Source organism: Neofelis nebulosa, chromosome 1, assembly GCF_028018385.1.
Source record: "Neofelis nebulosa isolate mNeoNeb1 chromosome 1, mNeoNeb1.pri, whole genome shotgun sequence".
Taxonomy (NCBI): domain Eukaryota; kingdom Metazoa; phylum Chordata; class Mammalia; order Carnivora; family Felidae; genus Neofelis; species Neofelis nebulosa.
In genome coordinates, this window is record NC_080782.1 from 107484023 (window position 1) to 107496684 (window position 12662).

Below are 12662 nucleotides of genomic sequence, written 5' to 3' on the forward strand. Positions count from 1 at the left end.
TGGCTGGGGTGCGTAGGAGCAGATCCAATCAGCAAGCAGCGCGCGCTCGGGGCCCTAGGCCGGGAAGTCCTGTCTGAACCAGGCTGAGGTGGCCTGCAGTCCGTGGCTGTGTGGTGGTTAAGAGGTGGGTAAGGGAGAGAGCCTTAACGGTAGACACTTGGAAGGCTCCCAGGGCAGGGAACTGTAGCGCCGATGGTGGGACCCTGAACCTCACGGGAACTGGATACCGGACGCCCCGCCAGTCCCTGTGACCCGCTCTTCTCCCGCTCTAGAACCCAGCGGGTTAGAGGGAAATGACAGAGGGGCAGGAAACTGAGGGAACTAGCTAACTTGAGGGCCTCCCTTCGGGTGCTGAAGGAACTGTTTTCTTCCCTGAGTTTCTTGATTCTCCCACACGAGAAAGAGGTGGTGGGCGCTTCTTACTGTTTTCTAGGGAGGGAGCGGGAGAGAGAGAGAGAGAAAGAACGAAGGAAAGAGAGAAAGAGAGAGAACGAACCAACTAGGCAGGCCAAGAAACCCAAGGGTACATGGTAGGATCATTCCCCCTGCTGCCATCGTCCTGGTCTGCGCTTTCATGTCTTAGCCGCCTTCTCGACAGCTCTCTTTAAAAAAAATAAAAAAATAAAAAAATAATAAAAAAAGGGAAAGAAAGAAAGAAAAACTTATTGTGGTAAAAACCACATAACATTTACTGTCTTCCCCCCTCTTTTAAAACTGAGGTATAATTCATATACAACACTATATAGTTGACCTTTGAACAAGGGGTGAGCAGAGTGGTTAGGGGCACATCCCCCCTCTTCATTGGAAAATCAGCCTACAACTTAGGATCCTCCCCAAAGCTTTACTAATAGCCTACTTTTGATATAAAGCCTTACCCATAACATAAACAGTGTAAACATTTTTGTACATGGCTGAAGGTATTTAACTAGTCTTTTACTAGCTGACTTCAGATTGTTAATAGTAATGTTAATAGCTAGTAATGATATAACTTCATATGCTAAGCACAGTTCTAAGAACTTTATATATACTAACTCATTTAATTGTCATAACAACTTTATGGGGTAATGTTATTGTCTTCATTTTACAGGTAAGGAAACCGAGGCAGAGACAGTTTAAGTGCCTTGCCCAAGGTCACACAGCTTGTAAGTATTGAAGCCGGGATTTAAACCTAGACAGTTTGATTGTAGAGTTCACACAAAGTTTTTTTGAGTAATGCTGTAGTAAGCATTCCTGTGTAGACTAAAGCAAATATATCTATCTATAGTATTATTCCTAGGAATAGAATTTCTGGGTCAGAAGTTAAATGTATTTAAAATTTTAATGGCTATTGTTTATTATCTTATAAAGTGATTAGTTTATGAACAGTGCATGCCTCTTGTGAATAGTGTATGCCTCTTGTTCTATATTCTTCTCATTATTGTTTGTTATTAAATTTTTCATTATTGCTAGTCCGGGTGAAAAATAACTCTTGTTTAATTTTCATTTTTATGACTTATAAGTAAGGTTAAAAATGCATTTTTCTATATATAAAGGATATTTCTCATTTTTTAAAATTTCCCATTTTTGTCCTTTGCTCATTTCTCTTGGATTGTTTCTGTTATTTAGCTTTTTATTGCAAAGTAAAATATAGATATCAAAAAAACCATATAAAAATAAATGTAAATTCCATAAATTATTATAAGGTGAACACCTTTATCACCATGTAGATCAAGAAATAAAACTTTGATAATCATCTCAAAAGTTTCTCATTTGGCCCATCCTAATCAAAGTTCTTTCTCCTGCCTTCTTCTCTCCCTCCAAAAGCATTGATATCCTGACTTTTATGGTGATCACTTTTTTAAATTAGTTTTCTTTTTTATGGTTGGTTATTGGATTTTTTTTTCATATTTGTAGGCATTCATTATACATTAAGAAAATTAGGTCTTGAGTGCCATGTATATTACAAATATTTTCTTTAAATTTTGAGGTTTTACATTTTAGCTTTTTTTGGGGGGTGGGATATTGAAGAACTTGGGTTTATTACTCAGTGCAGTGAGAGAAAATACAGTGTGGTGTCTTAGTAAGGAGGTGTTAGATTATTTTTTAATTTTTTAATGATATCTTTGTACCTGCAGAATTTTAAAAAAATTTATGGAGATTTTATTTAGTTTTGTTAGAAATGCTTTCCCAATCCAAGCAAAAAAAATGTCTCCATGTTTTCTTTATGTTCTGCTTTATCATTTCTGTTTCTGGAATTTTTGAGGGATGTAGGGATCATGTAAAGATTGAGGTGTATATCTAGGCTTAACCCACCTTTTCCCTCCCCTCCACCCAAATACTCTGCAGTTAGTTAAAAAAAAAATGAGGAGGGGCGCCTGGGTGGCGCAGCCGGTTAAGCGTCCGACTTCAGCCAGGTCACGATCTCGCGGTCCGTGAGTTCGAGCCCCGCGTCAGGCTCTGGGCCGATGGCTCGGAGCCTGGAGCCCGTTTCCGATTCTGTGTCTCCCTCTCTCTCTGCCCCTCCCCCGTTCATGCTCTGTCTCTCTCTGTCCCAAAAATAAATAAAAAACGTTGAAAAAAAAATTAAAAAAAAAAAAAAAAAAAAAAATTTAAAAAAAAAAAAAAAAAAAAAAAAAATGAGGAAGTTCTATGAAGGACCAAATTATACCTGGGGAAAGAATGCAATATAGTTTATAAAATATGCTCCTATTTGGATTGTTCTTATATCCCCTTAATTTGCATTGCCACCTGTTTTCTATATCATAGGTCCATAAATGTGTGAATCCAGAAAGGCTTTTATGTGTTTATGTTCCACTGTTCAGTTTGCCTATCCATGTGCTAATTCCATGCTATAAAAATTAGTATAGTTTTTTAATAAGTTTAATGTGTGGTAAGGCAAGTTTTCTCATCTTCATGAGGGTTTTGGCTGTTTTTTGGCCCCTTGCCCTTCCATATAAAGTTTAGAATTTGCTTGTCAAGTGCCACAAAAATAGAAACTTTTAGAAGTTTTTTTTTTTTTTTTTAAGTTTATTTATTTATTTATTTTGAGAGTGAGAGACAGAGAGAGAGGGAGAGAGAGAATCCCAAGCATGCACTGAGCTGTCAGCACAGATCCCAATGCAGGGCTCAAACTCATGAACCATGAAATCATGACCTGAGCCAAAATCAAGTAAGACACTTAACCAACTGAGCCCATCCAGGCATCCCAAATACTTTTAGAATTTTGATTAAGATTCAATAGATCAACTTAGGAGGAATTAACATCTTCACAGTATGGAGTCATTTGATTTCTGAACATGGTGTATCTCCCCAAGTTTCTTTAAAATCTCTCTTGATGAGACCTTGATTAAGTAGTATAAAACTTAAGTTTCTTATGAATAAAAGTGTTTTGGGGGAGTGGGCTGTTCTGGTTTGCATTTAGTGTTGTGGGGTAGACATCTTTTTTCTTTTTTGGTCTGTCTATTTCCTTAAAATTGTCTCAACTTTGCATTTCATGCCATCAGAGTCTACTACTACCTACCACTCCTTGCAGCAGTCATCTAGCAAGATTATATCATGCTCCTTCATTTCTTGAAGATTTTTAGCTTCTGGCTCACTGCAGCCCTCTGCAGCACTACTGTCATACTTCATGGTGATTTTAATATCCACATATGGCCTCCCTTTTTCTTGACCTCTTTTTCTTTAGTGATTATATTTTCTATTTTCTAGTAGTTACTCATTCCTGTGGTCATACGTCAAAGACTGTCATTTTTTCACTTGGTCTTTGTACCTATGCTGCTACACTATAGAAGAAAATATATAACCATGTTCTAATTCCATTTTAAATTAATGACATATTCGCTAGTGGGTATTTAATAGTCTCAAGTGGACATTTAATCTCAAGTTATCCTACTATTTTATCCTCTCCTGTTCTCTTATATATCTATTTCATACATTAAAAAAATTTTTTTTAAATGTTTATGTGTTTATTTTATTTTAACTTAATTTTTTTTTTCAATATATGAAGTTTATTGTCAAATTGGTTTCCATACAACACCCAGTGCTCATCCCAAAAGGTGCCCTCAATACCCATCACCCACCCTCCCCTCCCTTCCACCCCCCATCAACCCTCAGTTTGTTCTCAGTTTTTAAGAGTCTCTTATGCTTTGGCTCTCTTCCACTCTAACCTCTTTTTTTTTTTTCCCTTCCCCTCCCCCATGGGTTTCTGTTAAGTTTCTCAGGATCCACATAAGAGTGAAACCATATGGTATCTGTCTTTCTCTGTATGGCTTATTTCACTTAGCATAACACTCTCCACTTCCATCCATATTGCTGCAAAGGACCATATTTCATTCTTTCTCATTGCCACGTAGTACTCCATTGTGTATATAAACCACAATTTCTTTATCCATTCATCAGTTGATGGACATTTAGGCTCTTTCCATAATTTGGCTATTGTTGAGAGTGCTGCTATAAATGTTGAATGTTTATGTATTTTTGAGAGAGAGAGAGACAGAGCATGAGCTGAGGAGGGGCAGAGAGAGGGAGACACAGAATCTGAAGCAGGCTCCAGGCTCTGAGCTGTCAGCACAGAGCCCAATGGGGGCTCGAACTCACGAGCTATGAGATCATGACCTGAGCCAAAGTCAGATGCTTAACCAACTGAGCCACCCAGGTGCCACTGTTTCATACATTTCTTAATGTATTTCTTTTTTTTAATGTTTTATTTACTTTAAGACAGAGATAGAGACAGAGCATGAGTGGGGATGGGGCAGAGAGAGAGGGGGACACAGAATCTGAAGCAGGCTCCAGGCTTTGAGTTGTGAGCACAGAGCCTGATGTGGGGCTCGATCTCAGGAACTGTGAGATCATGACCTGAGCTGAAGTTGGATGCTTAACCAACTGAGCCACCTAGGCGCCCCTCTTAATGTATTTCTTAAACCTCCTGTGCTTTGGGTGCCTGGGTGACGCAGTCGGTTAAGCGTCCGACTTCAGCCAGGTCACGATCTCGTGGTCCGTGAGTTCGAGCCCCGCGTCAGGCTCTGGGCTGATGGCTCGGAGCCTGGAGCCTGTTTCCGATTCTGTGTCTCCCTCTCTCTCTGCCCCTCCCCCGTTCATGCTCTGTCTCTCTCTGTCCCAAAAATAAAAAATAAAAAACATTAAAAAAAAAATTAAAAATAAATAAATAAATAAAAAAAATAAAAAAAAAAACCTCCTGTGCTTTTCCCCATTCTCATTCACAGCTGATGACCTTAGTTAACATTTCCCTGAGAAAAGAGAAGCAGTCCAAATAGAACTTCCATAAAATCCTATCAACACATCTACTCACCTGCTTGCAGTCCTCCTACATTTCCATTAAAATGGATGAACTATGTATACTTCTATCTCTTTTCTTTAATGTTTATTTTTGAGAGAGAGAGGCAGAGAGAGAGGGAGACACAGAATCCAAAACAGGCTCCAGGCTCTAAGCTGTCAGCACAGAGTCCAATATGGGGCTCAAACCCACGAACTGTGATATCATGACCTGAGCCAAAGTCGGACGCTTAACTAACTGAGCCACCCAGGTGCCCCTATATAGACTTCTATCTTAAATCAGTCTCTCTACTTAGGTATTAAATTCCATTCTTTTTCTCTTGCAACTCCTGCAATATTTCCTTCTGTGTCATTTAAATGCTCTGTTTTCTCCTGGCTTAAAAAAAAGTCTTTCTTGACCCCATATCACCCTCCGGCTGTTTTCCTTTAGAGAAAAAAAATTGTTGAAAATATTTTATATTACTAGGTATGTAGAGTTCCTTGCCTTCTGTTCTTTCTTGAATATACTCCATTCATGCTTTTACTCCCACCATTCTACTGAAACTCCTTTATAAAGGCCTCCAGCTTTGTGTATTTATTCCATTGAAATTGTGATAAATTATCCTAAGACTTAGAGGTTTATTATGTTCAGCAGTTCTTTGCATCAAGAATTCAGACAGGATATAGTAGGACAACTTGTCAATTGCTCTGCAATGTCTATGCCCTTGTCTAGAAGTCTCAAAGTCTGAGGGCTGAATCATCAGAATGTTCATGTGCATGTCTAATTGTTGATGCTAGCTTTTGGCTGGGAACCTCAGTTCCTTTCTGTGGGCTTCACCATTAGTCTCTTCATTTGTGCCAGTTTAGGGTGCCTGGGTGGCTCAGTCAGTTAAGCGTCTGACTTCAGCTCAGGTCATGATCTCCCAGTTTGTGAATTCGAGCCCCACTCTGCGCTCTCTGCTGTCGGGGGGAGCCCACTTCAGATCCTCTGTCTGTCTGTCTGTCTGTCTGTCTCTCTCTCTCTGCCCTTCCCCGTTCACACGTGCTCACTTGTTCTCAAAAACATTAAAAAACAAACAAACAAACAAACATTTGTACCAGGCTTCTTCACAGCATGGTTGCTGGTTTATAAGGGTGAATGTTCTGAGACAGAGGTGTAAGTGCTATGGCCTTTTATGACTTAGTTTTGGAAGTCACTTCCATTATATTCTATTCGTAAAGGCAGTTAGAAAGTCATACTCCGGTTCATGATGAGGATAAATAGTCTCTGCCTCTGGACAGGGAATAATAACCTGAAATATGGCTGTGACTCTTTTTGGAAAATACAGTCCTCTATCCATATTACTAAGTAAATTGTCGGTTCTCTTTATATCATATTTGACCTATCTCTGGTATTTGATACTTCATCACTCCTTTCTTTAATACTTTCTTACTTTGAATTTCAGGTTATATCATACTCTTAATTTTCTTTTCACCTTATTATTGAGCGCTCCTTCTCAGACTCTTTCAGTGGTTCCTGTTTATTATTCTTTCCAGGTCTGGACCTCTTCTCATTTCTGTCTGTACGCTCTTGCTCTTGTGATCTCACCTAGCCTTGTGGCTTTACATATCTTGTATGGTGATGACTCAAATTCTAGCTCAAAACTTTCCCTTGAACTCCATACATGTACATTCAGTTGCTTAATCAGCATCTGCACTAATAGACACCTTATATTTAGCAAGTACAAAATTGAATTTTTAATCATTACCTTCTCATATCTAGCTGCTTCTGTTTCTTCCACTGTCTTCACTATCTCAGTACCCAACTGGCAGCTCCATCTTTCCATTTGCTTACCTAAACTTTTTTAATAACAAAAGTTGCTTGGATCATTGCAATAGCTTTCTAACTGACTTTCCTGTTTCTGTCCTTATTGCCTGTTGTTAACCAGAGTTGTGCTGTTAAAATATAATTCAACTTATGTCATTTTTCCATTGAAAACCCTTTGTTTATCATCTCAGCTGAAGTCCTTAAAATAGCCTAGAAAGCCCACATAATCTAATTCCTAAATCTCTCAAACTCATTTTGTGTTCTCTGCCTTACTTTGCTCCAATCGCACTGGCTGCTTTACTGCTCTAGGAACATGACCATCATACACCTGCCCCAGGGCCTTTGCACTTGCAATTCCCTGCCTGGAGCCTCTTCCTCTAAATATCCCCATGTCTCACTTTCTTATCTCCTTCATGTTTTTTGCTCAATCGTTAACTTCTCAATGACCTTAAATGACCACATTATGTGAAATTACATTACCCCTACCCAAGCATGTCCTATTTTATTCCCTGTCTTGCTTTCCTTATAAATTATTTCCACTTATAAAATTATTTCCACTTATAAATTGATATATATATTATGTATATTTCCACTTATATAACTGGTTTATTGTCTCTTTATTTTAACTAGAATATAAGTTCCATGGTAGGGAAGGATTTTTGCCCATTTTGTTCACTCTTACATGTTTAGTTCCTAGCTTACTATCTGGCAGGTGATAGGTGTTCAAGAAATTATTGTTAAATGAATAAATATTTTTACTTCAGTTTTTCTTATAAGGCTAAAAAAATCACAAGGCACATGTCAGTGAATCAGCAAGATCTAGACCCAGATAGTAGTACAGATATGGAAGATGTTACAAATGCTGAAGAAGAACTTATTAAGGAATGTGACGAAATGTGGAAAGACATGGAAGAAGTAAGTACCAAGAGGTCAAAGTGATATATATATTAATTACTGTAAGATTTCTTTCCATTTCAATAATAGACTTAAGAAAAATAATTATGTTGGGTCCTGAAAGCTGTTATATTATACAGTAAAAATTTATATAGCTTTTAAACCTGTAAGCATTTATTCAAGAAACTTTATGCCAGGTGAGCTCTAGAAAGAGAAAAAAATATGGCAATCCCTGCCCTCAAGGAGATTGTCATGTGATAGAGACCATTGCTTTTATGTTAGAAGTATTGTTGTGGAAATACAAAGACTACTTAAAACGAGTAGTAAACCTAGATAGAAAGGGTCAAGGATAGCTTTCTAAAGGCAGTAATAACTGAATTCATTTCTTTTTTTTTTTTTTTTAATTTTTTTTTCAACGTTTTTTATTTATTTTTGGGACAGAGAGAGACAGAGCATGAACGGGGGAGGGGCAGAGAGAGAGGGAGACACAGAATCGGAAACAGGCTCCAGGCTCCGAGCCATCAGCCCAGAGCCCGACTTGGGGCTCGAACTCACAGACCGCGAGATTGTGACCTGGCTGAAGTCGGACGCTTAACCGACTGCGCCACCCAGGCACCCCAACTGAATTCATTTCTAAAGGATAAATAGAAATTAGCTTCTGAAAGTAGGAGAGGTATATAAAGCAGAAGGAACAAAATATGTAAGGTTGGAAGAGTTTAGAGAACCTTAGGTAGAATATTATGGCTTCGTAAATTCGGAGGAGATTGACCTGTGGAGTGAGGCTGGAAATATAATTAGGAGCAAGAACATGAAGGATTTTGTTGAGTTTGTACTGTGGGGAGCAATTAAAGGATTATAAACATGAATCTTTGGGAAAAGATGCAGTTTGGGAAAATTGCTTGGTTGTTTTGAAGACAATGGAATATAGAGGACTGAGACTGCAGATAGACGAAGCATTTAGGAGGCTCTAGTACTTACTAATCCTGATAAGAAGTACTGTAGGGCCATATCCTATCACTGCATATAGAAGAAGGATTTAGGAGATACTAAGGAGATAGGGCCAAAATGAGTGGAACTTAATTGTTGTGAAACGGAGGGAAATTATGAATACTTTCAGGTTTCTGGTTTGGGCCACTAGGAGGTTGGTCAGGTTATTTCCTAAGATAGAGAGTAGAGAAGTGGTGAGGACACATAATTATGGAGTTTGGGTGAAAATATGAATTAATATAGAAAATGTTGTCTTTGAAATGTTGAGTTAGTGAGCATCACTTCTGGTACACTACTGTGTGTTGGTAAAAGTTTTTTCTACTCAAAATAGCATAATGTGTGAAACAGGCCGCAAACTTTTCTTATCCCATTCTTTGCAGTAAGATTTTAGATTAAGGTAGGTTATTATTTGTTTTTTGTCCCCTTTTTTCTTTTCTAAAATTATTTTTTAATGTAAATCCTTGGTACTCTGATAATAGTGTATTTTCAAGATAATTTAAATAATTCCTTTTTAGGCTTTTGACATTTTTTCAGTATAGAAATTTGAATTTAAAAATAATTTTTTTAAAAGATACTGCAACTAGAAATAAGTACACAAGTAAAATTTATATTACCCATATTTTCAATCATATAATCACTGGTAATAGTTGTAGATTTTTTTTGAATGGAACAAAAATGATGTCTCCTGAAGGCTTTATTTTCCTATGATCTTAACCATTTTCTTATCTCTTTTGTTCTTTTTCTATGGTGCTTTCCTTCTTGTTCTCTTATTTCCTATTTTCCTGTTACCTAGCTTCTAATTTACCCTAGCTATGTTTGTATTTTTTTGTCCTTATTTCTTATGCTCATTATTTCATTCTATACAGAATATAGAATATCTAATATCCCCTTTTACTTTTGATATATTGACCGTGAGACCTGTTTGGGTGCCTTCATGATCCTTTGCCTGTAAAATCAGGAACTTGAGGTGCCTGGGTGACTCAGTTGGTTAAACCTCGGACTGTTGATATTGGCTTAGGTCATGATACTGCAGTTGATCATGCCGTTGAGCCCTGAGCCTGCTTGGGATTCTCTCTCTTTCTCTGTCTCTGTCTCTGTCTCTCTGTCTCTCTCTCTCTCTCCCTCCCCTCTCTGGCTCATGCATACAATCTCTCTCAAATAAGTAAATAAACATTTTTTTTTAAGTGAGGAACTTAAACTCTTCTCTTAAATCAGATATTTGTATAATATTACATTGATATAAAAGAAAGGGAATTGTTTGTTATATATAAAAGGTTATATATAGTATGTGAATCATTTTTATTTACTTGCTTTGTTTTGTTGTTTTATTTACTTTTTAAATGAAGTGTCAGAAAAAATTATCACTTGTTGGAACTGAGACACTCACTGATTCAAATGCTCAGGTATGAATCCTTTTTTTTCTTCCTAAAAATAGTTAAGTTTAATGTATTGTGTTTTGGATAAGAATATTATTTGTCTATATTAACCCACATATAATAGCTTTGTTGATACCCATATGCTTAATCATTTGGAAAATATTCTTTCTGATTTAAGAGAAGTATTCTAAATACTTTTTGAATGAACTATTATAAATATATTGTATTTACTATATATATTTACTCTAAATAAATATATTTAAATAAGGAATATTTTCTTTATTATTTATCTCTTAACAGTTACACATATATTTAACTGTTGAGTGAATAATTGCAATTAAGATACCTTATTAATAATTAGAATACATGTTGTCCTACTTTGTATTAGGTACAGTAGCCAGTTTGTTTTCTTTTTTTTTTTTTACTATATGTGTAGAACCTTAACTGACTTCACTGATGCTTAAACAAAGATTAAGATATCTATTTTAATAGAGCCCTAAAGAATTGGTTTAGGAATATACCAAAGGAAGAATGCAACAGATTAAGAATTTAAAATATGACAAAGATGATAGTGCCCATTTGTGGAAAAAGATGAATTGTTAATAAGTAATAGTGGTACAACTAGTTATCCGTTTGGAAGAAAATAAAATTGGAGCTTTGTCTTTCATTACATAAACATATATTCTAGATAGATTGCCATAGAAGTCTTATAAGAAAAGTTAGGAGACTATTTGTGCCGTCTAGGGACAGGAGAAACTTCTTGGCTAAAAGTAGAAACCAAGAAATTATAAAAGAAAACTTAGATGTATTTGACATTATAAAAAATTAGAAGTTTTAGTGATAATTCTAAAGAACAAAGTCAAATATACAAATGATTCTAAAGAAAGTTTTCTAAAACTTGTAGGAGCATGTCAGAAAGTGTAAGAACTAATTGAAAGTACTCCTGAGTTCCAAATCATGCACTTTACTTTTAAAAACCAGTTCATTTTGTTACAAGGGCAGCAGGTGAGGAAGGTGTGTGTGTGTGTGTGTGTGTGTGTGTGTGTGTGTGTGTGTGTCTGCCTGCCACCAGTAAGCTGCAGTTGGGGGTTCATGCGCTTCATGGCCTATTAGAGCAGCAGACATGGCCTATTAGAGAAGCAGAGCCGTTTCACAGAGCGAGATGTAATACAGAAGCTTTTTTGAAGGCCTTTTTCTTCCTACTTATTGTTCATTCAGATTATAATCAACCTTACATGTGAACTATTAGTAATTTAAGTTTCCTTTTGTGTCATTCAGTGTAAAACTAATTTGAAAAAAATATAGATTATGAAAAATAAAGATTTAGGCACTGTTCACAAAAACACCAAATTTGATATCATTTGAAAAGGAATAATGGCCTTGATTGATTATAATAATAATAAAAATAAAAATCTATGAGCATAATAATACTGAATAAAAATGAGAGTAAGAGAGATAGAAAAAGAAGGAAAAACTAATGTGTCACTTTTGGAAGTGCCTATCATATCAGGTCAGGTCTTCCATGTAAAAATTTCTGATCAAGAATTAAGCCATCTTTTATTTAAAAAATTTTGCATTTATCAATAAATGCAAAGTTCTGTTATAAAGTATAAAACTGAATATTGTATTTGAAACAGCATTATACAGTAAATAAACTATCATCTGGTTTTCTTGGGAAACGTGGTTCTTATATCGTAGAAATTGAGACCTAGTGAATCAGAATCACTAGGGATTGGACCTGTAAGTTTCCTGAATGATTTTTTGTGTGGTGAACCAAACAAACACTGATTTTGGTGGAAGTGCTTATATAGTTGTAAAGAATCAGGATCCTCAGATAGTCAATAATAACATTATCTGAGGGATCCACAAAATATCTTCTCCTTTTGGGGCACCTGGGTGGTTCACTTGGTTACGCGTTCGACTCCTGATTTCGGCTCAGGCCATGATCTCACAATTCGTAAGCTTGAGCCCTGTGTTGGGTTCTGCACTGACAGCGTGGAGCCAGCTAGGGATTGTTTCTCCCTCTCTCTCTCTCAAAAATAAATAAATAGGGGCCCCTGGGTGGCTCAGTCAGTTAAGCCTCCGACTTCAGCTCAGGTCACGATCTCACGGTCCGTGAGTTCGAGCCCCGCATCGGGCTCTGGGCTGATGGCTCAGAGCCTGGAGCCTGCTTCCGATTCTGTGTCTCCCTCTCTCTCTGCCCCTCCCCCGTTCATGCTCTGTCTCTCTCTGTCTCAAAAATAAATAAACGTTAAAAAAAAATTAAAAAAAAAATAAATAAATAAATAAACTTAAAAAATATATCTTCTCCTATTGTGTTGAGGGTTCCCCAGATTACTTTCAGGAGT

The 12662-nt window shown here is 36.8% G+C and overlaps 1 protein-coding gene across 3 annotated transcripts in view; it reads left to right on the forward strand.

The window, feature by feature from the left end:
* Positions 1–28: 28 nt before the first annotated feature.
* The window catches only part of CENPK (centromere protein K), a 48680-nt gene continuing 36046 nt past the window's right edge, over positions 29–12662 (forward strand). The window contains exons 1-4 of one of the 3 annotated variants that reach the window (XM_058731194.1): positions 29–124; positions 1088–1142; positions 7822–7972; positions 10285–10341. In XM_058731194.1, the coding sequence (XP_058587177.1) occupies positions 7856–7972; positions 10285–10341 (174 nt within the window). In that variant the 5' untranslated portion in view covers positions 29–124; positions 1088–1142; positions 7822–7855. The remainder of the gene's footprint in view (positions 125–1087; positions 1143–7821; positions 7973–10284; positions 10342–12662) is intronic. The other 2 variants (XM_058731212.1, XM_058731202.1) reach the window with 2 other exon arrangements.